Genomic DNA, 27,671 nt, shown 5'->3' with positions numbered 1-27,671 from the left:
CAGGAGGGTCTGCTGAGTGTCCGTCTGTCCCTCCCTGGCCTTGCCTCCCCTGGCAGCAGCACGCTGGCATTCCTCCTGGCTTCTCCAGCTGGCCGTGCTGCTGCTGGTCTTGTTCCCAGGCTGGCTGGGGATGGGGGTTTCACATTCCCATGGGGAGAGCCCTTGGTGTGCTTGGGGGAAGGGGAGTATGGGGAGAAGGTGAGGCATCGGGAGATGGGCACTTTGAGCCTGGATGTCTCTGCTCTCAGCAGTGTTCAGGTTCTTCTCAGGTCAACCTCTGAGTAGAACTTTCCTGCAGCTCTCACAGGCAGCTGAGACCAGCACTGATGGACAGATTGTCTGTCCTCACTAAAGGACACTTCGCGCTATAGGGACTGCCTCTTTTTCTCTTAGGATGCGCAAAGTTTCCCATCAAGTGCAAGAGAAATGCTCAGGGTTTCTGTTTCAGAAAAACTCAGCAGGTGTGGTAGGTTAGCAACCACAAAAAATCTGACCATATACAATAAAAATTAAAGAAATCTGTATATATATATATGCTCTGAAGTTGGTTAACCCGGGAGCAACACTGGGGCAAGGTTCTTTGATATCAGCAGTGAAGTGAGTCTGAGATTACACCATGTTCTGCCTTTCCTCTGGCTATTGGGCAAAACTGACTCTTCCATTGCCCACAAAGGAGTCCCCTGTTCCTAGGGATACCCTCAGGCAGCATCAGGAAGAACTCATGAAAGGGACCTGCCAAATGTCTTACTGGAAGTGGGCAATTTTCTGGTGATATTAGATGAGAAATGGGATTAATTTTTCTCTGATAAATCTGTTGTACGTTATTACTGTTCTTCCTCTTCTATGTGCAGGAACACATCCCAAAAAAACAGATGTCCAACAGAAGCACCATCACTGAGTTCATCCTGTTGCCATTCGCAGACACACGCGAGCTGCAGCTCCTGCATTTCGCACTCTTCCTGGGCATCTACCTGGCTGCCCTCCTGGGCAATGGCCTCATCCTCAGCGCCGTAGCCTGCGACCACCGCCTCCACACCCCCATGTACTTCTTCCTCCTCAACCTCGCCCTCCTCGACATGGGCTGCATCTCCACCACTCTGCCCAAAGCCATGGCCAATGCCCTCTGGAACACCAGGGCCATCCCCTATCAAGGCTGTGCTGCACAGGTCTTATTCTTTGTCTTCTTTATAGCAGCAGAATATTCTATTCTCACTATAATGGCCTACGACCGCTACATTGCCATCTGCAAGCCCCTGCACTATGGGAGCCTCGTGGGCAGCAGAGCTTGTGCCCAGATGGCAGCAGCTGCCTGGGGCAGTGGCTTTCTCAATGCTGTCCTGCACACGGCCAACACATTTTCCCTTCCCCTCTGCCAAGGCAATGCTGTGGACCAGTTCTTCTGTGAAATCCCCCAGATCCTCAAGCTCTCCTGCTCAGATGCCTCTCTCAGGGAAGTTGGGGCACTTGTGTTTAGTGTTTTTTTAGGCTTTGATTGTTTTGTTTTCATTGTGGTGTCCTATGTGCAGATCTTCAGGGCAGTGCTGAGGATTCCCTCTGAGCAGGGCCGGCACAAAGCCTTTTCCACGTGCCTCCCTCACCTGGCCGTGGTCTCCCTGATGGTCAGCACTGCCATGTTTGCCTACCTGAAGCCCCCCTCCATCTCCTCTCCATCCCTGGACCTGGTGGTTACAGTTCTGTACACTGTGGTTCCTCCAGCAGCGAACCCCCTCATCTACAGCATGAGGAACCAGGAACTAAGGGATTCCATCAGGACTCTACTTGAATACACACATCTTCAGCAAATTCACCTATAATACTATGCCTAATATTAGAAATCCAGGCTTTTCTAAGAAAGAAAATAACATGATATCTTCAATTATTATATATCTGTATTGTTATTTTCTCTCATTATTTCACTTTTGTTTAAATAATATTTTTCCTAGCACCGTAGAAGTCAATTATTTTCCGATAGAATTTGGCTTCCTGCGTAGTTAAACCCAAAAAGAAATCCATCAGAAATTCACTGGTGTCAGTCTCTTCCTATCTCCTCTGGAGCTGGGGGAGCAACCTCAGCACACAGGAGGCTCTCTGGATCAAGAGCCCAGCTGCCACATGCAGGAGCATCCTCAGTGGCCCTTGGGACTGCCCCTCACTGCCCGCTGGGCTCTGCCTCTCTGCTGCCTTCAGGTCGGGGCTGCTGCTTCCCTGGAGCCATGGCCATGGCCAGCAGCAGGATGTGGTCTTTTCACTGCTGCTCTCATTTAGCTTCCAGACTGTACTTCTTTCTGTGCTAGTCTTGAGTTTTCATATGCCTTGGTGACAGTCCTGTTGTCTCTGCAGTGGCATCCCTGTGGCTGCAGGCAGCAGCAGGCACTGTGCAGCCCTGGGTCACAGCTGCCTCCCTGCTAGCACCACAGTACCAAGAGGGTCTTGCTCAGGGCAAACCCAGGAGCCTGGACACCTCTTCCAAATGTGCTATCAGGAACACAGCCAAGGGGTTGCTCCCTGCTCTTCTGTTTTCTGGGCTTCTTCATAGAGTGTGGGACAGAGGCTGAAATTCCCATGGAGGTCTGTGAGGGACCAAGAGTAGGACTAAGCACTCTCGTTGGGGCAGCACTTGCCTAAGGAGATGACAACTCATCTTGGACTCATCTGATTGGGACTGTGCTGATGCCAACCTGGAGAGGAATCTGGAGCTTCCAGGAGATGTCAGGGGATCTCCAGGGACAGGGTGCTCAGTGGGTAGTGATTAGAACTTCATAAAATGACTGTGCAAGGTCGTTTCAGGTAACAAACAAGGTGAATCTGAGGAGTGCATGGGCAGCTCAGACTGCTCAGGCTGGGTCAGCTGTCACTGCAGGTTCTCCTCCCAGCCTCTTGCCCACCTGCAGCCAACTGACTCCTGGGGCAGAATGAGAAGCAGAGAAGGCCTTGATGCTGTGCAAGCACTGCTCAGGAACAGCGATCAGAACCACAAGTGACCAACACTGCTCTGGTCACATATCAAAAACACAGCACCACACGGCCTGATCTGCAGAGAGAAATGCAGTCCCAGCCAGTCTTTGTCCCCACAATGGATGAGAAGGCTGTGAGAAACAAGGACACTCAGGGCTTTAGCAGATCCTTAAAGTCCTGCCTGAGTCCCCAAATGGAAAGCAGGGTATGTCTGGGTTGATGAGAAGGAAGTGGTGAGTACCGAGTGGGGGACAGGGCTGAAGGGCCCTGTGTGAATCTGGTCTGATGGAGAAATGTCCAACTTGCATGTGTGCCTCAGCCTGGGAGCAGGGACCTGCCCGTTGTGCAGGATGGCTGGGCTGTGCTCAGCCATGCCCCAGGAGATGACCTTGCTCTCTTCCTCCCCACCACTCCCCACACAGGGCAGGCCCTCAGGAAACACCCCTGAGCCTGGAGATGCACCAACCTGCTGCGATGAGGTGCCACTACTGCAGGGGCAGAAGGGAGGGTTGGAGAGACACATGGGGCCTGTGGGCAAGAGTGGTGTGGCCTGGGGAAGTGAGTGCCTGAGAAAAGTTACCCTGGAGCCATAGGAGCCATTCTGGGAAGGAAACTTGTAGGCAGGAACCACGCTTTTCTGGCACTGCAGAGCTGCTGGGCACATTGTGCAGGGTGCTCTGATGGACTTTTGTGTCCTTTTCCATCGTGTCTTAAGTGGCGTTTTTCTCAGGAATAGAGTAGCCAACAGAGCACTGACAGATAGTCTAAGATCATGAAAGGCATCATAAACATGCCCCTAAAAAGATAAGTTATATGGGGAAATCAGGAGAAGCCTGGCCAGGAGAAATGTAACACTGAGAGGAGGGAATAGGAGCTTGGCCAGCCGAAATTAAGGATTTTGTAGAGGTAAGAGGGTTCAGGTTATGCTGATGCAGCTGTAACTGTGACTTAAAATAGTCATACAAGGCTATTCCCCAGCTTTAACCTGTAAACTTCTTTCCTAAACCTAATTGCTACTCAGCACCCTGACAGGAATCCACTACTCTAATGAGTGACCACAACGTATCCCTAGAAGACAAAATTCAGCTCATAGCCGCTTTCCCTAGCCCTTAATCTCTTAATCACTCTGATCTCTGCCCTTAATACTAGCATTAAAATGGTATATTTAAAACTAGAAAACTGCTTAAGAGACCTAAACCAAACCCTAAATCCAAATAAATGTGAGGGGCCATGGATCTGATCAGCTTGTGGGCCACAAGGAGGAGATGGGTGGGAATGCTCTGAGGAGCTCAGCTCTGCCTCAGCAACTCCTGCCCCAGCAGGAGGAATGTGACTGTGGCAGTGACTGTGAGGTCACTTCTGTCTCTGCACTTGATAGGGCAGCAGCAGGAACGTGTCACAGAAAGGGACTGTGAGGTCACTTGTGTCTGGAGGTGGCAGGTCAGCCTTGACATAGACCTGGGAGCTGCACTTTTGGGCTGACATCTGGCAGTGGCCCTGCTAGGTCAGCAGAAGGCACCTGCTTGGCACGCTGACTGTGGGATCCCCTCTGCCTACACACCCAGGAGGACCCAGGCAGAAAGAAGGCCCCCATATGGGTTGTCCTGTCCCTTCTGCTTGAGTCCATGACTGGGCAGCAGGAGGCACAAGGCTTGGCTGTGTCTAGCCAAGAAGCTGCAAGGCCAGCAGCAGGCCCCTGGCTTGGAAGCTGCTGCTGAGGTGACTTGTGTCTGCTTGGCTGAGAGGCCGCAAGGAGCCTGCTGGGTTGGGATGCCTGCTTCAGGAGTGGTTTCCACCCTGATGGAGCTTTCTTTGGCAGTAGAAATGAGCAGAAGATAAAACTTCCACAGAGTGCACCTTGGAAGTGAAGCATTGTCCACAAGGAGGAAGAAATGTCCCTCAAAGGGTAGTGCTGTAGTGCCAGAGGTCACCCTGTGATCAGACCCTGGCTTTGTGTTTCAAAGAAACTCTGGTGAGGGCTGACGAGACATGGGTGAAAGCAAGGGATTAAAGCAAGTTGGTGAACAGAGATGGTATCTCCAGACTTCACGGAAATAGGTCAGACTGTGGCACATGATAGGAAAGCCTGTAGAGGGGAATGCAGAGGGTGCTGGTAGAAATGGCAGGCCCAACAGCCCTGAAATTTCTGTCCTCTTGGCTAGAGTTTATGAGGAAATACATTTTATTCATTCTGATGAGGCCTCATTGGTTCTTTGCAACCCTGTTCAGCAGCTCAGAGGTGTCATACCACTGTTCTTCTCATGGCATCACACTGCCCACCACAGCCCACAGACCCCAGGAACAGCCTTGAGCCAGACGTGCGGGTGCAGGATCTCCTCTCACAGTTCCAGGGGTCAGGCCTTGGCTCTTCTGCTTCACTGAAACAAACCAAGATTTTTCTCAGCACAGTGCTTTGCGTGTCTATAACCATGGCCTCCAATTATCTACCCTACCAAGGCCCCTGGGAGGCTTTGTTAGTAACAGCCCTCAGTGGGGCCCATTAATACTCCAAATCACTTCAGCTTGTCCTTCTGACTATTTTTTCTAGCGGTTGCATTATTCACCTCTCAGTACCTGAGCTTCATAGACTCAGCACCAAAATACACCATGGAACTCATTAAAATGCTGAAACTCCTAACATCTCTTCGATAGTTGTCTTCAAGCCTTCACACCTTACGCAGCTAATTGCAGAGCTTGCAAGATGAAATTAAGGAAGATTTAAAAAAGCAACCAATAAAAATATTTTCTTGTTTGAAAGGCTGAATTTTGCAGCATTTCAGTTTTGAATATCATTCTCCTGTTGCTATTCATCCAGAGTGACTTCTTTAGAGACCTTCATCGGGAGGAAGAGCTGAGTGTGCTGGTCTGACACCTCCACTGCTAACAGTGGTCTTTGTCCCAGTAAATGCAGCCCAGCCCAACACATGAAATCCTTTCTAAGATAAGTCAGGGGTGCCTTCAAAAAATAATAAAATAAAATAAAATAAAATAAAATAAAATAAAATAAAATAAAATAAAATAAAATAAAATAAAATAAAATAAAATAAAATTGAAATGACTTTTGGATCCTGAGAAATTCAGCCTCAATCTCAGTAGACACCTGGACATCCATAGTCCCTATTGGGTCTTCTGTGGAAAACTCAGGAAGAAAATTAAAGGAAATATATGTTCATTGGCTGTAGCTCTACCCATGAGATTGGCCACTTTTGGGAAATTGTCCCTTTCCAGACACAGAAACCTACATTGAGTAGAGTGAAAAGACCTGCCCAGTCAATAGAGTAGGGCAAAGTCCTACTTCCTGTGCTATAGATGCAGAAGGCAAAAAGAATTGCGTTGTGCCTGACACTACTCTGGGACGTGTAACCCAGGTCAGGCAACTTTACCTTAGTGCTGACAAGTCCATCACTAAACCACGCTCCCAAGCTCTACATCTACACCTTGGCTCTCCAGTCGATGACCCAGCTCATGGATGGCAATCAGGGAGTCTCGGTTAGCGCGACGCTGCCTCAGGTGTGCCACCACGGTAGCCATTGACACCTGCTGTTCTTCACCCCTCAGCAAACCCCCAAGAGAAGGGTTCTGTGGAAGGCCAAGCAAGGTAGACAACAGTTTCATGTCCTTTGTCTCCAAGGCAGTTCTGCCAAAGCCCCACCGGTGGTGCCCTCTTGGAACTCAGAATTCCCTCTCCTGAAGCAGTCTATGTCGAGGATGCACATAGCCTCTGGGCCAGTCCCAATGGGGTGGTTTTGCTATTCCTTCACAGTTAGACTCACCTCAGCCTCCAGTACAGTTATGTATTGGGTTCCCCCTGTCACTCCAGAAATACAGGTGTGTTCTACCTCTTTCTAGCTTGATGGCATTAGGGTACTCTGTGCACCGGTGTCCAGTAGAGCCTGATACATTTGTGGGTGTGATGTGTCAGGCCATTAAATATACACAGTCCAGTAAACCTGATTGTCCCTTTCCTCCCTGCCTCCCCCTGGCTGGAAGCAGGACCCCTCTAGTCCTGCTCATAGTGTTCATTATGGTGCATGGTAGATGACCCACTGGAAACACATCCCACCACGGTAGGGGAGAGGGCACTGACAGCCAAGGGATGCAATTCGGTGCAGGAGCTGGGGCCCAGCAGAGACAAGGAGTCAAGGCAGTGGGGTGGGGGAGGCCAGCAGAAGCAGCCCAAGGGGTGGTGCTGCTGGTGAGGACACATTTGTGGCAGCAGCCGGAGTGGGCAGCAGCTGTGCACAGGCGAGGGGAGGCCAGGAAGCGCATGCCAAGAGCGCCTCTGCCAGCAGAGCCAAGGCCGGGGCCGAGCCCAAGGGCAGAGGCAGGCCCAGGGCAGGGGGCTGCAAGGGCCATGCTGAGCTCCCTGCCCCTGCAGCAGTCACCCTGGCCCTCAGCACATGTGCTGGCGGGCATGCACGGGGAGGGGCTGGCGTGCATCAGAGAGCAGCAAGGAGGGCGCTGGAGAGGGCCGGGGCCAGGCGGGTGGCAGAGCTCCATGCAGGGGCTGGCTGGTGGTCCCCTCTGCTGCGGCCAGTGCACACAGTGTAACAGGAGGAGGGAAGGCAGGGCTCGTGGCCATGGGGTACAGCCTGGCCCTGGACACTCCATGAGCGCCTTGCAGGTCCTGGCAGGCTGCGGGGAAGGGACGAATGCCCTGGGCCCCCTTCCTTCTCTGCCCAGGCCAACAAGGGCCCAGAGCGGCCTCCTCTCCCCTGCCCCTGCAGCTCTGGGCTCCCTTCGTGCAGCCCTGGCTCTGCAGCACCAAGCCCTGCTGGGAGCCCTCCCCTGCATGCTGCCACCGCTCCCTGACGCTGCTGTTGCCCTCTGCCGGGCACTGCCCAGCCCAGCCCAGCCCCTGCCCACCTCTCCCCTCCTCCCTGCCCTCTCCCCAACCCAGCAGCGCAGGCTGTGCTGGCCCCAGGGCAGTGCCCACCACAGGCTGCTGCAGGGCTCTGGGCACGGCCACCACAGCCCCAGCCCCTCAAAGGCACCGCAGCTGCTGGCACAAAGGCGGCTCTGGGCCTCCCCAGCAGCCCCTGCGCTGGGGCCAGCCCCAGCTCAGGAGGTGGAGGTCTGTGAAGCTGCAGGAGCCCTGCTCTCTGCCTGGGAGATCCCCAGCACACAGTGCCTGTGCCCTGCAGGGCCAGCCCCGCTCCCCAGGCCAGCGCAAGAGGCCTGGCCCAGCCACAGAGCAGCTCCACATTCCTCTCCAGGTTGCCATTTGCCATCAAACCCAGCACCAGTGGACACTCCCAGGCCAGTCAAGGCCAGTTATTACTGTTTGCTGGGCCATGTGCTACCAAGAAGTCAGATCACAGTCCAGCCCTTTGTCCTTCAGTGATCACTATGGGAATCTGATCCATCCTGAAGCCCAGAAAAACAAGAGGGCTGTTCTGGGAGGAGCTCCTTGGGTGTATTTCTAACATCAGCTTTAGAAGAGGTGTACAGAGATGTGGAGGAGATGCCACTCTAGGGACATCAGGAAACTCACCAAGGTGCATGAGACCTGATGGCTAACCCACGTACAAGAGCACAAGAGAACAATGTGGAGACCAAAAGAGAGTAGCAGTGAAAAGGCCACGTCCTGCTGCTGGTCATGGCCATGGCTCCAGGGAAGCAGCAGCCCCGACCCGAAGGCAGCAGAAAGGCAGAGCCCAGCAGGCAGTGAGGGGCAGCCCCGAGGGCCACCAGGGCTGCTCCTGCATGTGTCAGCTCGGCTCTTGGCCCCAAGCCCCTCCTGCGTGCTGCAGCTGCTCCCCCAGCTCCAGAGGAGATGGGAAGAGATGGCAGCTGAGACCAGTGAAGTTATGTTCTTTTCTTAATTGACTATACCTACAGAGGAAGCCTAGTTCAATTGGTTGATTCGAAGATGTATTCAAATTAAATAAATTACTAAATAAATTAAATCAATATTAAAAATTATTTTAAAAATAAAAAAGAAATATAATATAAAAATCTGTCATGTCAATTTCTCAAATACAATGGTAGTCTTCAGAGGATTATTATTAATGATTACAATATGATAATACTACTAAATATGAAAATGATATGATACAAATCACGATAATATTAACAACATTGATGCTTAAGAAGCACATATAGAATCATCTTCCTCACTGCAACTTTGAGCTCCTGGTTCCTCATGCTGTAGATGAGGGGGTTCACTGCTGGAGGTACCACTGAGTACATAAGTGACACCACCAAGTCCAGAGATGGGGAAGAGATGGAAGCAGGCTTCAGGTAGGCAAATATGGCAGTGCTGACAAACAGGGAAACCACTGCCAGGTGAGGGAGGCACGTGGAAAAGGCTTTGTGCTTGCCCTGCTCAGAGGGCATCCTCAGCACAGCCCTGAAGATCTGCACATAGGACAACACAATGAAAACAAAACAACCAAAGACTAAAGAAATAGTAAACACAAATGCCCCGACTTCCCTGAGGTAGGCATCTGAGCAGGAGAGCTTGAGGATCTGGGGGATTTCACAGAAGAACTGGTCCACAGAATTGCCTTGGCAGAGGGGCAGGGAAAATGTGTTGGCCATGTGCAGGACAGCATTGAGAAAGCCACTGCCCCAGGCAGCTGCTGCCATCTGGGCACAAGCTCTGCTGCCCACGAGGCTCCCGTAGTGCAAGGGCTTGCAGATGGCAATGTAGCAGTCATACGACATGACAGTGAGAAGGGAAAACTCTGCTCCAAACAAGAAAGCAACAAAAAAGACCTGTGCAGCACATCCTTGATAGGAGATGGCCCTGGTGTCCCAGAGGGCATTGGCCATGGCTTTGGGCAGAGTGGTGGAGATGCAGCCCAGGTCGAGGAGGGCGAGGCTGAGCAGGAAGAAGTACATGGGGGTGTGGAGGTGGTGGTGGCAGGCTACGGCACTGAGGATGAGGCCGTTGCCCAGGAGGGCAGCCAGGTAGATGCCCAGGAAGAGCGCGAAGTGCAGGAGCTGCAGCTCGCGCATGTCTGCGAATGCCAGCAGGAGGAACTCGCTCACAGAGCTGATGTTGGGCATTTGCTGGTTTTGGCCATAGGGTTCTCCCAAGGAGGGAAAAGGCAGTAAGAAAATACAACAAAATTATCTGATGATATCTGATTCAGTTTCAGCCTATTAAGTAGATATTAAGCAGGTCCATTTCATGAGCTCTGTCTGTTGCTTCCCAAGGGTGTCCCTGGGAGCAGGGGACTCTGCTTTGGGCAGTGTAGTTAACAGTTCTTACCTATAGAAAGAAGTAAAGAGGAACATTGCATATTCTCAGATTATTTTAATTCTTATGAACAAATTGTTGCTCCCAAATCACCTAACGGCAGAGAAGGGCTGTGGCGATTTCTTTTTTCTATACTGTCATTCCTGCTGCTCTACATTGAAAACCTTGTGGATCCTCAGAATCACAGATTCCTCTACTACAGAGTGTACTTCAGAGAGCACAGCCAGTCTGTCCATCACGTCTGGTCTGTCTGTGCTGGTCTCTCTGTGTCTCTCTGTGTCTGGTCTTTCTGTGCTGCCCTGTGCTGGTGGGACAGAAGAGCATCGATTTTCCCAGGGAGGTGCCTGAGCCCTCCCTTGCACAGCATTTCTGGAAGCAGCTCCCTCTCACCGCCTGCCCATGGCCCTGCTGGGAACTGGTTCTCTGTCCCCACATCTCCTCCCTGTCCACGCTAACAGACCTCATCCCACAAGCTTTGTGCTCACACTCACTCAGATTCCCCTCCACTGCAAGAATCTTAAAGCAGAGAATCCAAAAAAGCCTTCCTCCTCAGACTAACCAAGCCTCAGGCTTCCTCCTGAAATGCCCATTCATAAATGACATACTCTAAAGTTTCTCCTAGTCCAAATTACATGTAGAGTGAGAGCCACCCTGAAATATGCTATATCAGGCTTATGATGTGCCAGCTGTAGAAAACCCCTCTGGCAACCCCACCTGCTGCCAGAGCCTCCCGGTGTCAAGAGCCTGAAGATGTGTCTTGCCACACGCTGCCCTCTGTTGTTGCACTCCTCAGTGCCTCCAAGCCCTCTCTCCTTCTCTCCTCTGTGTGTGCCAGCTGCGGTCAGAGCCCCCAGTCCTGCTGCGCTGTGCAGAGGAGCTGCTCCTGGCCACAGCTGTCTCTCTGCACCAGGGCCCTCTTGCCAGCAGCTCTCTCTGTCCCACGAGCCCTGCCCAGCTCAGCAGCACAGCACCAGCCCAAGGCACTGCAATCACCCCTCTGGGGGCTTTGCTGATGAGCCCACGAACCTCAGGCCCTCAGAGACAATTGAAGACAGTTCTCCAGAAGTCCAAGTCGGAGGCAAGTTTCCTGCAGTGTTCTCCTGAGGGCCAGCACTGACACAGCCTCCCTTGGAGCTCGTTAGAGCAGGACATGGGAGGCAGTGAGGACAAGGAGACAAAGGCAATGTGAAGGTGACACTGAGGTGTAGGATAATTGGATGTGTGTCACCAAGCACAAGGGCCAGGTGTTGTCGCATGGCACACAGGAAGGGAGATCCTTTCCCTTGACAGGTTGCTCAGGGCTCATTGTGGGGCAGTAGGAGATGGAGATGTGCATTGCCAAGTGCAGGAGAATGGTACGACCTCTGACTGCTTCATGGTTGGGGGCGAGGAGGCAGTTAGGCCCTGGTGCTTTAACGATCAGCTGTCTCCTCCTAGGCCTCAGTGGCAGAGACAACAGCCATCGCCATGGACACAAAGACCTGGGTTGTGACTTTGAGCCCTTGTAGAGCCCTTGATCCTTTCCACACCAGGCTGTCCTAGGGACTCCCAGACCTGTACCTCCTGAGGGCTGCAGACCCTCTTCTGTGTGGAGCCACACCGGATCTGAGCTTGAGTATGATAACTCAGATTTTCTTGGAGGTCCTGCTCCTCGTAAGGCAGCTCTGTAGGAAGCTGACCTGGTTCCTGGTGAGCAGGAGTCTAGGGTTAAATAGAGCATTTTAATGGGAATTTTAATGTTAAGGGAAGGCATTGGGGTTAGTAAGAGAAAAAAAATAAAAAAAAAAAAGATTCCTTTCAGAGTACTGTAGTAGCATTTAGGTTTAGGGATTGAAAGTACTGTTTCAAGTAAGGAAAGGGCCATATGTGACTGTTTTAAGTCAGTTGTACCACAGCATCTACATTACATAAACCATCTTACTTCTATGAAATCATAAGTTTCTGCTGGCCAAGCTCTTCTTCCCACAGAATCACAGAATCGCAGAATTGTCTAGGTTGGAAGAGACCTCAAGATCATCGAGTCCAGCCTGTGACCTAACACTAACAAGTCCTCCACTAAACCATATCACTAAGTTCAACATCTAAACATCTTTTAAAGACCTCCAGGGATGGTGACTCCACCACTTCCCTGGGCAGCCCATTCCAATGCCTCACAACCCTCTCGGTAAAGAAGTTCTTCCAACCAAAACCACACCTGGTGCAACTTTAGCCTGTTCCCCCTCGTCCTGTCACCAGGCATGTGGGAGAACAGACCAACCCCCACCTGACTACAGCTTCCTTTGAGGTAGCTGTAAAGAGCAATAAGGTCACCCCTGAGCCTCCTTTTCTCCAGGCTGAACAAGCCCAGCTCCCTCAGCCGCTCCTCGTAGGACTTGTTCTCCAGACCCCTCACCAGCTTCGTATTTTCTCTGAACTTGCTGGAGCACCTCAATGTCCTTCTTGTAGTGAGAGGCCCAAAACTGAACACAGTACTCGAGGTGCGGCCTCACCAGAGCCGAGTACAGGGGGACGATCACCTCCCTAGCCCTGCTGGTCACGCTGTTCCTGATACAAGCCAGGATGCCGTTGGCCTTCTTGGCCACCTGAGCACACTGCTGGCTCATATTCAGCCGACTATCCACCATCACTCCCAGGTCCTTCTCTGCCTGGCAGCTCTCCAACCACTCCTCTCCCAGCCTGTAGCTCTGCTTGGGGTTATTGCATCCCAGGTGCAGGACCCAGCACTTGGCCTTGTTGAACTTCAGTTGACTTCAGCCCATCGGTGCAGCCTATCCAGATCCTCCTGCAGAGCTTTCCTGCCTTCGAGCAGATCGACACATGCACCTACCTTGGTGTCATCTGCGAACTTACTGAGGGTGCACTTGATCCCCTCATCCAGATCATTGATAAATATATTAAAGAGGACTGGCCCTAGTACTGAGTACTCATGCTAAATCCAAAACACAGCTTCATACCAGCTACTAAGATGAAAATTAACTCGATCCTAGACAACTCCAGCACACCCACAGACTAAGGGCATGATATATCTGCGTGTATATCATCTGAAAAAAGGTGGTGGTGATTAATTGGAAAGTATTGGAGCTGAGCAAGGTGCAGATGGTATGGAATATGGGCTGGATATTGTCCATGTGTTGGCTGGGATAGACTTAATTTCCTTCTTATTAGATGATGCAGTCCTTTGATTTGTATATAGGACGCAGTTCCAAAGTAACAGCATGAACGAGAAGGAAGAACAGAAAAAGTGGAATCTGGCAGCCTTCTATCCCCCACCCTTCACTGATTCTGTGCTGTAATTCCATTCAACTAGTTCCTGCTCTATTATCCAAACTGTCCTGCAAACTCCTGTTACTGTTATCTTGTGAGAAACAGCATAGTCAGGGTGAGCCATCTGCCTGCAGACATTAACAGCTGACAGAATGGAGCATCAGTGTGGGGTAACCTTGAGAAACTGCGGGATTTTGCCTACACAAACCTCCTGACATTTACAAGGAGGAGAACCCAGTCCTGCACCAGAGGAAGAGGAACCCCATACATGGAGGCAGACTGGGACTCTGCTGAGTGACCAGGGCCCAGGAGGAGGAGGGCCTGGGCACCACGAGGGATGCCATACGAGAAGTGGTGCCTGCTCACCAGGAACCAGGCCAGCTTCCTACAGAGCTCCTTATGAGCAGCATGGCCACCAAGAAGATCTGAGTTATCAGACTCAGCTCAGATCAAACGTGACACTACCCACAGAAGGGTCTGCATCCAGCAGTGGAAGATTTGGAAGTCCGGGAGTCCCTCAAACAGCCTGGTGAGGAGAAGAGTAATGGCTGTGGCAAGGCTCAAAGTCCCAACAGGACCCAGGTCTTTGTGTCCGTGGCTATGGCTGTTGTCTCTGCCACTGAGGCCCATGAGGAGACAGCTTATTGCTAAAGCACCAGGGCCTCATTGCCTCCTCGCCCCCACCCATGAAGCAGGCAGGGGTCGTACCATTCTCCTGCACTTGGCAATGCACATCCCCATCTCCTACTGCCCAACAAAGAGCCCTGACCAACCTGTCAAGGGAAAGGATCTCCCTTCCTGTGTGCCATGCAACAAGACCTGGCCCTTGTGCTTGGTGACACACATCCATGTTTCCTACACCTCAATGTCACCTTCACATTGCCTTTGTCTCCTTGTCCTCACTGCCTCCAGGGTTCTGCTCTAACGAGCTCCAAGGGAGCCTGTGTCAGTGCTGGCCCTCAGGGGGACACTGCAGGAAACTTGCCTCTGACTTGGACTTCTGGAGAGATGTCTTCAATTGTCTCTGAGTGCCTGAGGTTCGTGTGTGGGCTCATCAGCAAAGCCCCCAGAGGGGTGATTGCAGTGCCTTGGGCTGGTGCTGTGCTGCTGAGCTGGGCCGGGCTCGTGGGACAGAGAGAGCTCGTGGCAAGAGGGCCTTGGTGCAGAGAGACAGCTGTGCCCAGGAGCAGCTCCTCTGCACAGCGCAGCAGGACTGGGGGCTCTGACCGCAGCTGGCACACAGAGAGGAGAGAAGGAGAGAGTGGCTGAAGGCAGTTGGCAGTGGGAGGATGCTGAGAGCTGCCTGCAGGAGAAACCTGCACAGCCCTTGACAAGGTAAGGGTCTGGCTGCAGGGCCATGCAGCTGCAGGTCGTGGAAGGGTCTCCTCCTGCTGGGTCTTGTTTCTGGGAGGGCAGTGGGCAATGCAGTAGGCTTTGAGAGTCCTGCTGGGTTGCAGTGTGAGGTGAGAAAGTCTGGCAGAAGCCCCTTGCAGTGCCCTAAGGCAGGTGCCCCCGGTCAGCCCAGAACACCCTGCCCTGGCTGGCCATGCCGGGCTCTCTGTCAGCTGCCCCGTAGCTCCTGCAGCCATGGAGGTGCCCCTTGGCAGGGCCCTGTTGGTGGCAGGGTGCTGCAGGACAGCGCTGAGCACAGCCGTGTGGGATGGGGTCTGTGAGCACGGGCAGGGGGAAAGAAGAGGTGGGCGCAGAGCAGCAGCTCCCGGCAGGGACAGCTGAGGCAGCAGAGAGAGGGGCAGGCGGCCAGAAGGAGCTGTTGGCAGAAACGCCGTGGCAGGGGGGATTCGGGCACCTTGCGGCCACGCCCTGCAGTGCAGACGCCTTCCCCTGGAGCAGCCCCTCCCTGGCCTCCTCTCCCACTGCAGCCCATGGGCTTTGGGGAAGGCAGAGGTAGAAAAGAACGTAGAGCTCAGACAGGGATGCTCCCAAGCTCTGTCTGTGTGAGAACTTCACCTCAGGTGAGGTTTCTGTCCAGCTGCACTTGGACTGGGGCTTCTCTGCTCTCAGTTCTTTACAGTTTCTTCTCAGGGAAACACCTGAGTTGGATGGTCCTGTGGCTCAAAGATAGGAAATACAGGGCAGATTAGAACACGACTTGTGGGCAGTGGCCTGTGTAACTCTGCATTCAGATGAGTTGTTTGAAATAACACTGAAAAGATCATTAATCTGACCAGTGAACTGAACTTAAGCTTCCCCCATGTTCCTGATTCCTTCCTGCTGTATAGCAGAGAGGACTCCTCTGCAGCCTACAGCAGCCCCTGCTCCCAGTGCCACTCTCAGCCAGCACCAGCTGCAGCTCAAGCAGGAGAGATGCCAAAAGATTTTCGTGCAAAGAGAGATGCTCAGGTTACGGTGTGCTTTAATAGACACAATAGGTTTTCCTCAGAGAACTCTGTTTTAACATTCTTCTGCATTTTACTCTTTACCTGGTAAGCATGTGTATGGACAGCAAATGTCTAACGTCAGCTCTGTGAGTGAGTTCCTGCTGCTGGCATTCACAGACACGCGTGAGCTGCAGCTCCTGCACTTTGCGGTCTTCCTGGGCATCTACCTGGCTGCCCTCCTGGGCAACGGCCTCATCCTCAGCGCCGTAGCCTGCGACCACCGCCTCCACACCCCCATGTACTTCTTCCTCCTCAACCTCGCCCTCCTCGATGTAGGATCCATCTCCACCACTCTGCCCAAAGCCATGGCCAATGCCCTCTGGGACACCAGGGCCATCTCCTATCAAGGATGTGCTGCACAGGTCTTTTTCTTTCTCTTCTGCATATCAGCAGAGTATTATAACCTTACTATCATGGCCTACGACCGCTACGTTGCCATCTGCAAGCCCCTGCACTACGGGAGCGTCCTGGGCAGCAGAGCTTGTGCCCAGATGGCAGCAGCTGCCTGGGGCAGTGGCTTTCTCACTGCTGTCCTGCACACGGCCAACACATTTTCCCTGCCCCTCTGCCAAGGCAATGAGCTTAATCAGTTCTTCTGTGAACTTCCTCAAATCCTCCAGCTGTCCTGTTCAAAGTTGTTCCTCAGGGAGTTTGGGCTTATTTTACTTAGTGTCTGTCTAGCATTCGGTTGTTTTGTTTTCATTGTGCTATCCTATGTGCAGATTTTTAGGGTGGTGCTGAGGATGCCCTCTTCTCAGGGCCAGCACAAAGCCTTTTCCACGTGTCTCCCTCACCTGGCTGTGGTCTCTCTGTTTATCAGCACTGCCATGTTTGCCTACCTGAAGCCCCCCTCCATCTCCTCCCAGTCCCTGGACCTCGTGGTTGCAGTTCTATACTCTGTGGTTCCTGCAGCCCTGAACCCCCTCATCTATAGCATGAGGAACCAGGAGCTCAAGAATGCCTTGCAGAAACTCTTTGGATACATAGTTCTTCATCTTAATAATGGACTAAAGTCCTAACCGGACTCAAAGTTTTTCTGACAATATGTTAGAACAGTCTTTTCTTATTATTTTCTTTTATACCATTTTCTGAAACTTGTTTTTATCATATATTAATGATATTCTAAGTTTCCTATCTGTTAATTATTTCTTTTTATTTTTGTCCAAAAGCTTTGCCATGTAACTATAGAACTTGTCTTTCTGTGTAGATAAAGAAAATAAAGAATCCAGGATAAATTAACTACTTTCAGCTGCTGTCTCTTCACAACTCTGGAGCTGGGGGAGCAGTGCCAGCATGCAGGAGGGGCTCAGGGCCAAGAGCCCAGCTGCCACATGCAGGAGCAGCCCCGGTGGTCCTCGGGGCTGCCCCTCACTGCCCGCTGGGCTCTGCCTCTCTGCTGCCCTCGGGTCGGGGCTGCTGCTTCCCTGGCCATGGCCATGGCCAGCAGCAGGATCAGAGTCCCAAAGTGACCAGTGAAAGACCAAGGGCTGGTCTGGGAGCTCCCTTCCTGATTCCACATTGCCCAGCAAACAGTAACTGGCCTTTGACTGTCCTGGGACTGTCCCACTGGTGCTGGGTCTGATGGCAAATGGCATCCTGGAGAGGAATCTGGAGCTGCTCTGTGGCTGGGCCAGGCCTCTTGTGCTGGCCTGGGGAGCGGGGCTGGCCCTGCGGGGCAGAGGCACTGTGTGCTGGGGATCTCCCAGGCATGAGACAAGAGGTCGTGAAGCTTCATGGACCTCCATCTCCTGTGCAGTGACTGGTGGAAACCAAAGCAATCCAAGCCTTACGGAGTCCTGATGTTGTGCCAGTATTGCTCAGCAATGGACAAAACACTGGTGTGATACCAATGCTGTACATGTATGACCAATGCTCAAAATGACCATTTCAGATGGATGACCATTTCTCAAGAGCCCCCGACTTGTCTTTGATGGGGTTTGTTGTGCTGGGCTGGGCTGCTGTTACAGGGACAGAGACTACTACTGGCAGTAGAGGTGCCCTGGCAAGTCCACCTGGCTCAATCTGTAGCCCCAAGGGTCTCCTGCAGGTCCTCTCTGACAGCGGCCAGTCCAGGGAAGTTCCTCAGATGCAGCCGAGTATCTAGAGGTGGAACTGGTTGCTTATGGTCAGACAGCAAAGCTTTGCCCAAAATCCTGTGCATTCCTTCAGTATTTAAGAAATAGAGCACCTAATTGTCATCACTTGAAGGGATTTGGGTGAATCCTTTCCACAAAGTGTCCCACATTAAGTTGAATTTCTGTTGTCACAAAATGAGAATTTCCAGGATGTATATTCACTGCAGAAAAAGAAATACCGTTCTTCCCCTGCACTTGCACTACTCTGTTGATTCTGATGTGCATTTAAGGCCATAATCTTCCACCGGTCCTGATTAAACTGACAGTGTTGGAATTTCCCTTTCCAGCTCTCTGTCTGGACCTATGCACTTCCCATTGGTCTCCAGATTTGCCCACTGCAAACCTTTGATCATTCTGATCCCTCTAACCTACCCAGTTAGTCTCTGACCATCAAGGAGTTCAAATTTGACCATGTTTAACAAGTTTATCTAATCATGTCCTTAGGCAGCTCCTCAACTCTTTTTCTATTTAGCATTTCCAATCTAGCTGTATAAAATATTTTATCTTGAAATAAAATAAAATAAAATAAAACAAAACAAAACAAAAAATAAATCTAGTTTCTTGTCCATCTAATTTCTACTTCTTCCTTTTGGAATGTGAAGTTGCCTAGAGGCAGCCTGGACTGGGCACACAGCTGAGGAGTTTGTTCTGTTTTTCAGCAAATTGTAACATGGTTTACAGTTGTTTGCTTCAAAAAAATAAAATAAAATAAAATAAAATAACAACAACAATAATAATAATAATAACAATAATAATAAAAATTTATGTGCCTCCGTGCAGCCTAAGGTGGGAACTGGTGCAATGGACATTTATGTCCAACTGTTGATTTCAGTGGAGAATCTGTGTGTTGGGTCTGTCTGAGCTGGAGTCACCTTTTCCCTGCAGCAGCCCACACAGTGCTGTGCTCTGCACTCGTAGCTGGAACAGCACTGATATCACTCCAGTGTTGTGTCTCTTGCTGCATAGTGCGGGCACAGCATCAGGACTCCTTCCAAGCCCCCAGGAGCCAGCAGGCTGGGGGTGGGCAAGTGATGGGGAGGGGACATTGCTGGGGCAGCTGACCTAAACCAACCAAAGGGATATTCCATAACACCTGAGGTCACACTCAGCAATAAAAGGGGGGGCTCTCGTGGGGGAGGGGGCTGTTCCTCCTGATCAACCACTACGCGTTTTGAGGCCCTGCTACCCAGGACGTGGCCAAACACCGCTCGCTGATGGGAAGTAGAGAATATTTTTTTCTCTCGCTGTGCTTCTGCGCAGACTGATTGTTTCTTTTGTCTCTGTTTTTCCTCCCCATTCCTTTTCCCTTTAATTAAACCTTTCTCATCTCTAACCTCGACTTCTCTGTGTTGTATTTTCTCCCCCTTCCTCTTTGAGGAGAGGGGGAGTGAGAGAGCGGTTGTGGTGGAGCTCAGCTGCACACCTGAGTAAAACCACCACACATGGCCAGCAGAAATTAATGGTTTCATAGAGGTAAGAGCATTCATGCAATGCCAATGCTGCAGTAACACTGACTTAAAACAGTAATGTATGTCCCTTACCTTACTGGAAACAGTGATTTTAATCCCTAAACCTAAATGCTACTACAACACTCTGAAAGGAATCAATTTTCTCTCTTGATAACCATAATCCCTTCACTTACCACTAACATTAAAATGCTCTATTTAACCCTAAACTCCTTGGCAGATGTAAAACACCCGTAAACCACAGATCTTGTCCATACCTCAACCACAGACGTGACAGAAAAAGCAGAACATCAAACAATCCCACTAAAACTTTACATAATCTCTAACCCAGAAAGTAAAAAGAGATACCAAGGGGGCTAGAGAAAGCTCAGCTCTACCTCAGGATCTCCTGCCCCAGCAGGAGGAATGTGACTGTGGCAGGGACTGTGAGGTCACTTCTGTCTCTGCACTTGATAGGGCAGCAGCAGGAACGTGTCACAGAAAGGGACTGTGAGGTCACTTGTGTCTGGAGGTGGCAGGTCAGCCTTGACTTCTCCCTGGGAGCTGCACTTTTGGGCCGACATCTGGCAGTGGCCCTGCTAGGCCAGCAGAAGGCACCTGCTTGGCATGCTGACTGGGGGATCCCCTCTGCCTCCAGAGCCAGGAGGACCCAGACAGAAAGAAGGCCCCAACATGGGTTGTCCTGTCCCTTCTGCTTGAGTCCATGAGTGGGCAGCAGGAGGCACAAGGCTTGGCTGTGTCTAGCCAAGAAGCTGCAAGGCCAGCAGCAGGAGGCCCATGGCTTGGATGCTGCTGCTGAGGTGACTTGTGTCTGGTTGGCTGAGAGGCCACAAGGAGCCTGCTGGGTTGGGATCCCTACTTCAGGAGTGGTTTCCACCCTGATGGAGCTTCCTTTGGTAGTAGGAAAGAACAGGAGAGAAAAAAATGCCACAAAGTGTGCAATGGAAGGTTGGCACTGGCCATGAGGAGGAAGAAATGTCCAGGGGAACAACTGGTCTTGCTGCTAATAACAGAGGCAAAGAAGGCATTAAGTGCCTCAGACTTTACCTCATCCCTTGTTACTGGGTTTTCCCCCCAAAATCCAATAAAGGATTATGATCCTCCCTAGTCCTCCTTCATTTATACTATTTATATAATATTTATCTTATTTTATTTTTTTAATTGTCTTTGACAGTAATAGATGGATTGAGCTCCAGCTGGGCTTTGGCCCTTCTAATTTTGACCTGCACAGCCCCTTAACATTGAGGACACAGCTTCAGACAAACTGACAGTATGCATGAGAAGAAAGCACAGCAAATGTGGAACCTGACAGCCTTCCATCCCCTACCTTCCGTGACTGTGTTGCAATTCCATTCAGATGGTTAGTCCTGAATTATCCAATTTTCCCTGCAACTCTTGCTGCTGCTGCTGTCTGGTCAGATATAGCACAATTACACGAAGGTTGAACTGTCTGCCTGCTCACATTAACAGCTGATAGAATGGAGCATCACTGTGGGTGAAACTTGAGAATCTGCAGGATTTTCACTTCAGAAAACTCTTAACTTTAACATAGAGAAAAGCCCAGTCCTGTACCAGAGGAAGAGGAACACCACACATCAGGGCAGCCTGGGACCTTGTTGAGTGAGTAGTGAGGAGGAGGAGGGCCTGGGCACCACGAGGGATGCCATACGAGCAGTGTTGCCTGCTCACGAGGAACCAGGCCAGCTTCCTAAAGAGCTGCCTTATGAGGAGCATGGCCACCAAGAAGATCTGAGGTATCACGCTTGGCTCAGATCTGCTGTGACACAACAGAGATAAGGGTCTGCAGCCGAAAAGGAAAGATGTGGAGGTCTTGGAGTCCCAAGCAAAGCCATGTATAGACAGGGCAGAGGACTGTGACAAGGCTGAAAGTCCCAACAAGACCAGATCTTTGTGTCCATGGCTAGGACTGTTGTCTCTGCCACTGACGCCCATGAGGAGACAGCTTATCATTAAAGTGCCAGGGCCTCATTGCCTCCTCGCCCCCACCCATGAAGCAGGCAGGGGTCGTACCATTCTCCTGCACTTGGCCATGCACATCCCCATCTCCTACTGCCCCACAAAGAGCCCTGAGCAACCTGTAAAGGAAAGGATCTCCCTTCCGAAGCACTTGGGGTCAAGGCCTGGCCCTTGTGCTAGGTGACACACATCCAGTTTGTCTACACATCAGTGTCACCTTCACACTCCTTTGTCTCCTTGTCCTCACTGCCTCCAGGGTTCTGCTCTAACAAGCTCCAAGGGAGGCTGTGTCAGTGCTGGCCCTCAGGGGACACTGCAGGAAACTTGCCTCTGACTTGGACTTCTGGAGAGCTGTCTTCAATTGTCTCTGAGTGCCTGAGGCTCGTGGGCTCATCAGCAAAGCCCCCAGAGGGGTGATTGCAGTGCCTTGGTCTGGTGCTTTGCTGCTGAGCTGGGCCAGGCTCCTGGGCCCAAGGGCAGCTCCTGGCAAGTGCTGCAGAGAGACAGCTGTGCCCAGGAGCAGCTCCTCTGCACAGCGCAGCAGGGCTGGGGGCTCTGACCGCAGCTGGCACACAGAGAGGAGAGAAGGAGAGAGGGCTTGGAGGCACTGAGGAGTGCAACAACAGAGGGCAGCGTGTGGCAGGACACATCTGCAAGCTCCTGACACCGTGAGGCTCTGGCAGCAGGGCACTGCAGGTGGGGTTGCCAGAGGGGTCTTCTGCAGCTGGCACATCTGATGGCTGATAACATCTGTGAGGATGTGTCTTATTCTACATGTAATGTGGCATAGAAGATGTTTTAAAGAATGGTATTTTTGAGGGGGCATTTTAATAGGAAGACCAAGGCATGGTTTATCTGAAATGGAAGACTTGCTTGGATTCTGTGCTTTCAGATTCTTGGTGTGGAGGAGAGGCAGGGTTCATGATAAGAAATGGTCTGGATTGTGCAGGAGACTTAGACTCCAAGAGTATTGCAGGGAGAGATCAACATGGCAGCAATTAATGTGATTAAATCCCTTCAGGCACCTCAGCCTAAAGACTGAAACAACAACATTTTTTGTCTCCCTCAGGGCTTATCAGGTCTTCAGGAGCTGCAACCCCTGTGATGTCCTGTACTCAGGAAGCACACAGCATGTGGGATGGGGTCTGTGAGCAAGGACATGGAAGATACATGGGGACAGAGATCCTTTTTCCAGCAGGGACATAGGAAGGCAGTAGAGATATGAGCAGGGCAGGCGGTGAGAGGGAGCTGCTGCCACAAATGCTGTGCGAGGGAGGGCTCAGGCACATCCCTGCCATCCCCTGCTGGGCAGGCGCCTTCCCTGGGACACCCCCTGCTCTCCTCTCCCACCAGCACAGCCTCTGCCCTCAAGCTCCTGGTGTCCCCAGCAGGAGCTGCCTCCTCTGCAGGCAGAGCTGCAGCACAGGAGGGTCTGCTGAGTGTCCGTCTGTCCCTCCCTGGCCTTACCTACACTGGCAGCAGCACGCTGGCATTCAATGTGCTTGGGGAAAGGGGGGTATGGGGCCAGGGTGAGGGGTCTGGAGATGTGAACTTTGAGCCTGGATTCCTCTGCTCTCAGCAGTGTCCAGGTTCTTCTCAGGAGAACCTCCTTAGTGCAATTGCCCTGCAGCTCAAGGAAACGCCAGCAGAGAACAACTGAAACCAATGAAGGAAAAGGATCTGCCAACTGTCTACATGCAGTTCGGCAAATGCTTTGAGAGATTTAACTGAAAAATGAAATGTTTTTTTCTTAGATAATCGTGATATATTATCACTCTATTTCTGTTCCTTTAGCAGGACAACATACACAAAACAAGCAAATGCCCAACAGCAGCTCTGTGAGCGAGTTCCTCCTGCTGGCATTCGCAGACACGCGCGAGCTGCAGCTTCTGCACTTCACGCTCTTCCTGGGCATCTACCTGGCTGCCCTCCTGGGCAACGGCCTCATCCTCACAGCCATAGCCTGCGACCACCGCCTCCACACCCCCATGTACTTCTTCCTCCTCAACCTCGCCCTCCTTGACCTGGGCTGCATCTCCACCACTCTGCCCAAAGCCATGGCGAATTCTCTCTGGGACACCAGGGCCATCTCCTATCAAGGATGTGCTGCACAGGTCTTCTTTTTCTTCTTCTTGGTTGGAGCAGAGTATTCCTTTCTCACCATAATGTCCTACGACCGCTACGTTGCCATCTGCAAGCCCCTGCACTACGGGAGCCTCGTGGGCAGCAGAGCTTGTGCCCAGATGGCAGCAGCTGCCTGGGGCAGTGGCCTTTTCAGTGCTGTCCTGCACACGGCCACTACATTTTCCCTGCCCCTCTGTCGAGGCAATGTTGTGGACCAGTTCTTCTGTGAAGTCCCACAGATCCTCAAGCTCTCCTGCTCAGATGCCTACCTCAGAGAAGTCAGGGCACTTGTGTTTAGTATTTCTTTAGCCGTTGGTTGCTTTGTTTTCATTGTGCTGTCCTATGTGCAGATCTTCAGGGCAGTGCTGAGGATTCCCTCTGAGCAGGGCAGGCACAAAGCCTTTTCCACGTGCCTCCCTCACCTGGCTGTGGTCTCCCTGTTTGTCAGCACTGGCATATTTGCCTACCTGAAGCCCCCCTCCATCTCTTCCCCATCCGTGGACCTGGTGATGGCTGCTCTATACTCACTGTTGCCTCCAGCAGTGAATCCCCTCATTTACAGCATGAGGAACCAGCAGCTCAAACATGCAGTGAGGAAAATATTTTATACCTCTTTCTTCAGCATTAATAATGTGCATATAATACTAATAGGATTTCTGCAAACAAACACTCTTAGTGCAAATTCTTGAAAGTAATTTTCTTTATTATTATTTCCTATAACTTCTGGCTTTGATTTAATGTTATTCTAAGCCTCCTAATTATTTTTATTTTATTATTATTATTATGAAGTCGATAATTTCAAATACCTTTACAATCAATATTCTTGTTTAAATAAAGACAATAAAGAAACTGGGGCAATTTCATTAGTCTCTGCTGCAGTCTCTTCCCATCGTCAGTGCTTCCAGCAGTGAACCCACTCATCTAAAACATGAGGAACCTGGAACTAATGGATGCAGTGAGGACACTGCTTGAATACATATTCTTCAGCTTTTTTGTCTATAACAATAAGCTTATAATCAGAAACACCTTTTTTTCAAAAAACTTTAAGATATTTTTTTTTCTTTATATTTGTCTGTGTTGTTATTTTCACTAGCTATTGTGTCAGATATAAATAATATTAATCTTATCCTCCTACTTGTTAAAGATTTACCTATAGAACCAGGCTTCCTGTGTACATAAACACAATAAAGAATCCAGAAGAAATTCATTGGTCTGAGCTGCCATCTCTTCCCACCTCCTCTGGAGCTGGGGGAGCAGCCCCAGCACGCAGGAGGGGCTCAGGACCAAGAGCCCAGCTGCCACATGCAGGAGCATCCCCGGCAGCCCTCGGGGCTGCCCCTCACTGCTCGCTGGGCTCTGCCTCTCTGCTGCCTTCGGGTCGGGGCTGCTGCTTCCCTGGAGCCATGGCCATGGCCAGCAGCAGGACGTGGTCTTTTCCCTGCTGCTCTCTTTTGGCCTCCACATTGTGCTTCTTTTTTTCTGGGTAAGCCCTGATATCTCATTTACTTTGGTGACAGTCTTGTTGTTGTCTCTGCAGTGGCATCCCTGTGGCTGCAGGCAGCAGCAGGCACTGTGCAGCCCTGGGTCACAGCTGGCTTCCCGGATAGCACCACAGTAACAAGAGGGTCTTGCTCAGGGCAAACCTAGAAGCCTGGACACCTCTTCCAAATGTGCTATCAGGAACACAGCCAAGGGGTTGCTCCCTGCTCTTCTGTTTTCTGGGCTTCTTCATGGAGTGAAGGACACAGGATGAAAGTCCCAGGGTGGTTTCTGCAGAAACAAGGGCAGGACTAAGTACTCCTGTTGTGGCAGCACTTGCCTATGGAGATGACAACTGGTCTTGGACTCATCTGCATGGGACTGCACCCTGCAGTAGTGTTGATGGCCAATGCCAACCTTTGAGAGGAATATGGAGCTTCCAGGAGACGTCAAGGGATCTCCAGGGACAGGGTGCTCAGTGGGTAGTGATTAGAACCTCATAGAATGACTGTGCAAGGTCGTTTCAGGTAACAAACAAGGTGAATCTGAGGAGTGCATGGGCAGCTCAGACTGCTCAGGCTGGGTCAGCTGTCACTGCAGGTTCTCCTCCCAGCCTCTTGCCCACCTGCAGCCAACTGACTCCTGGGGCAGAGTGAGAAGCCGAGAAGGCCTTGATGCTGTGCAAGCACTGCTCAGGAACAGCGATCAGAACCACAGGTGACCAACACTGCTCTGGTCACATATCAAAAACACAACACCACACGGCCTGATCTGCAGAGAGAAATGCCGTCCCAGCCAGTCTTTGTCCCCACAATGGATGAGAAGCTCTGGAAGGAGCCAGGAAGGTTCTAATAAGCAGAAGGACAATTGAGGAAGCCCAAAGGCCCTTCTGAAGGGTCACTGAGTGCCACCTGAGAGGCAGTGCTGGGCAGTGGGGAGGGCCAGGAGAAAGACTCAGGTAAAGGCTATGAGAAACAAGGAAATCCATGGCTTTAGCAGATCCTTAAAGTCCTGCCTGAGTCCCCAAATGGAAAGCAGGGTATGTCTGTGGGTTGACGAGAAGGAAGTGGTGAGTCCCGGGTGGGGGGCAGGGCTGAAGGGCCCTGCGTGAAGCTGGGCTGATGGAGAAGTGTCCACCTTGCATGTGTGCCTCAGCCTGGGAGCAGGGGCCTGCCTGCGGTGCAGGATGTCTGGGCTGTGCTCAGCCATGCCCCAGGAGATGACCTTGCTCTCTTTCTCCCCACCACTCCCCACACGGGGCAGGCCCTCAGGAAACACCCCTGAGCCTGGAGATGCACCAACCTCCTGCGCTGAGGTGCCACTACTGCAGGGGAAGAAGGGAGGCTTGGAGAGACACGTGGGGCCTGCGAGCAAGGGTGGTGTGGCCTGGGGAAGTGATTGCCTGAGAAAAGTTACCCTGGAGCCATAGGAGCCATTCTGGAAAGGAAACTTGTAGGGAGGAACCGCACTTTTGTGGCACTGCAGAGCTGCTGGGCACATTGTGCAGGGTGCTCTGATGGACATTTTTGTCCTTTTCCATCGTGTCTTAAGTGGCGCTTTTCTCAGGAATAGAGTACCCAACAGAGCACTGACAGATAGTCTAAGATCATGAAAGGCATCATAAGCATGCCCCTAAAAAGATAACTGATATGGGGAAATCAGGAGAAGCCTGGCCAGGAGAAATGTAAGACTGAGAGGAGGGAATAGGGGCTTGGCCAGCCGAAATTAAGGATTTTTTAGAGGTAAGAGGGTTCAGGTTATGCTGATGCAGCTGTAACTGTGACTTAAAATAGTCATACAAGGCTATTCCCCAGCTTTAACCTGTAAACTTCTTTCCTAAACCTAATTGCTACTCAGCACCCTGACAGGAATCCACTACTCTAATGAGTGACCACAACGTATCCCTAGAAGACAAAATTCAGCTCATAGCCGCTTCCCCTAGCTCTTAATCTCTTAATCACTCTGATCTCTGCCCTTAATACTAGCATTAAAATGGTATATTTAAAACTAGAAAACTGCTTAAGAGACCTAAACCAAACCCTAAATCCAAATAAATGTGAGGGGCCATGGATCTGATCAGCTTGTGGGCCACAAGGAGGAGATGGGTGGCAATGCTCTGAGGAGCTCAGCTCTGCCTCAGGATCTCCTGCCCCAGCAGGAGGAATGTGACTGTGGCAGTGACTGTGAGGTAACTTCTGTCTCTGCACTTGATAGGGCAGCAGCGGGAACGTGTCACAGAAAGGGACTGTGAGGTCACTTGTGTCTGGAGGTGGCAGGTCACCCTTGCCTTCTCCCTGGAAGCTGCACTTTTGGGCTGACATCTGGCAGTGGCCCTGCTAGGCCAGCAGAAGGCACCTGCTTGGCATGCTGACTGGGGGATCCCCTCTGCCTCCAGACCCAGGAGGACCCAGGCAGAAAGAAGGCCCCCATATAGGTTGTCCTGTCCCTTCTGCTTGAGTCCATGACTGCACAGCAGCAGGCACAAGGCTTGGCTGTGTCTAGCCAAGAAGCTGCAAGGCCAGCAGCAGGCCCCTGGCTTGGAAGCTGCTGCTGAGGTGACTTGTGTCTGGTTGGCTGAGAGGCCACAAGGAGCCTGCTTTGTTGGGATGCCTGCTTCAGGAGTGGTTTCCACCCTGATGGAGCTTTCTTTGGCAGTAGAAATGAG

General features: G+C 51.5%; 4 protein-coding genes across 4 annotated transcripts; 3 read left to right on the top strand and 1 right to left on the bottom strand.

The window, feature by feature from the left end:
• Positions 1–872: 872 nt before the first annotated feature.
• LOC311216193 (olfactory receptor 14I1-like) lies at positions 873–1,814 on the top strand (the record flags this gene model as incomplete). The annotated part of the gene is made up of 2 exons (XM_084297739.1): positions 873–1,166; positions 1,527–1,814. The coding sequence occupies 2 exons, from the start codon at positions 873–875 to the stop codon at positions 1,812–1,814; spliced, it is 582 nt and encodes a 193-aa protein (XP_084153865.1).
• Positions 1,815–3,999: 2,185 nt separating this feature from the next.
• Positions 4,000–9,969, bottom strand: LOC311216192 (olfactory receptor 14A16-like; the record flags this gene model as incomplete). Its single annotated transcript, XM_084297738.1, has 2 exons — positions 4,000–4,023; positions 9,076–9,969. The coding sequence occupies 2 exons, from the start codon at positions 9,967–9,969 to the stop codon at positions 4,000–4,002; spliced, it is 918 nt and encodes a 305-aa protein (XP_084153864.1).
• A 5,924-nt stretch (positions 9,970–15,893) lies between these two features.
• On the top strand, positions 15,894–16,844 carry LOC311216191 (olfactory receptor 14A16-like; the record flags this gene model as incomplete). Its single annotated transcript, XM_084297737.1, has 1 exon — positions 15,894–16,844. One exon carries the CDS (start codon positions 15,894–15,896, stop codon positions 16,842–16,844), a length of 951 nt encoding a protein of 316 aa, XP_084153863.1.
• Positions 16,845–23,223: 6,379 nt separating this feature from the next.
• On the top strand, positions 23,224–24,216 carry LOC311216190 (olfactory receptor 14C36-like; the record flags this gene model as incomplete). Its single annotated transcript, XM_084297736.1, has 1 exon — positions 23,224–24,216. The coding sequence occupies one exon, from the start codon at positions 23,224–23,226 to the stop codon at positions 24,214–24,216; it is 993 nt and encodes a 330-aa protein (XP_084153862.1).
• Between the last annotated feature and the right edge of the window lie 3,455 nt (positions 24,217–27,671).

The sequence above is a fragment of the Netta rufina genome (genome assembly GCF_964035555.1).
Source record: "Netta rufina genome assembly, chromosome: 18".
NCBI lineage: Eukaryota > Metazoa > Chordata > Aves > Anseriformes > Anatidae > Netta > Netta rufina.
The sequence above is the reverse complement of the archived record's forward strand: the minus strand, read 5'-3'. Positions and strand labels throughout refer to the sequence as shown.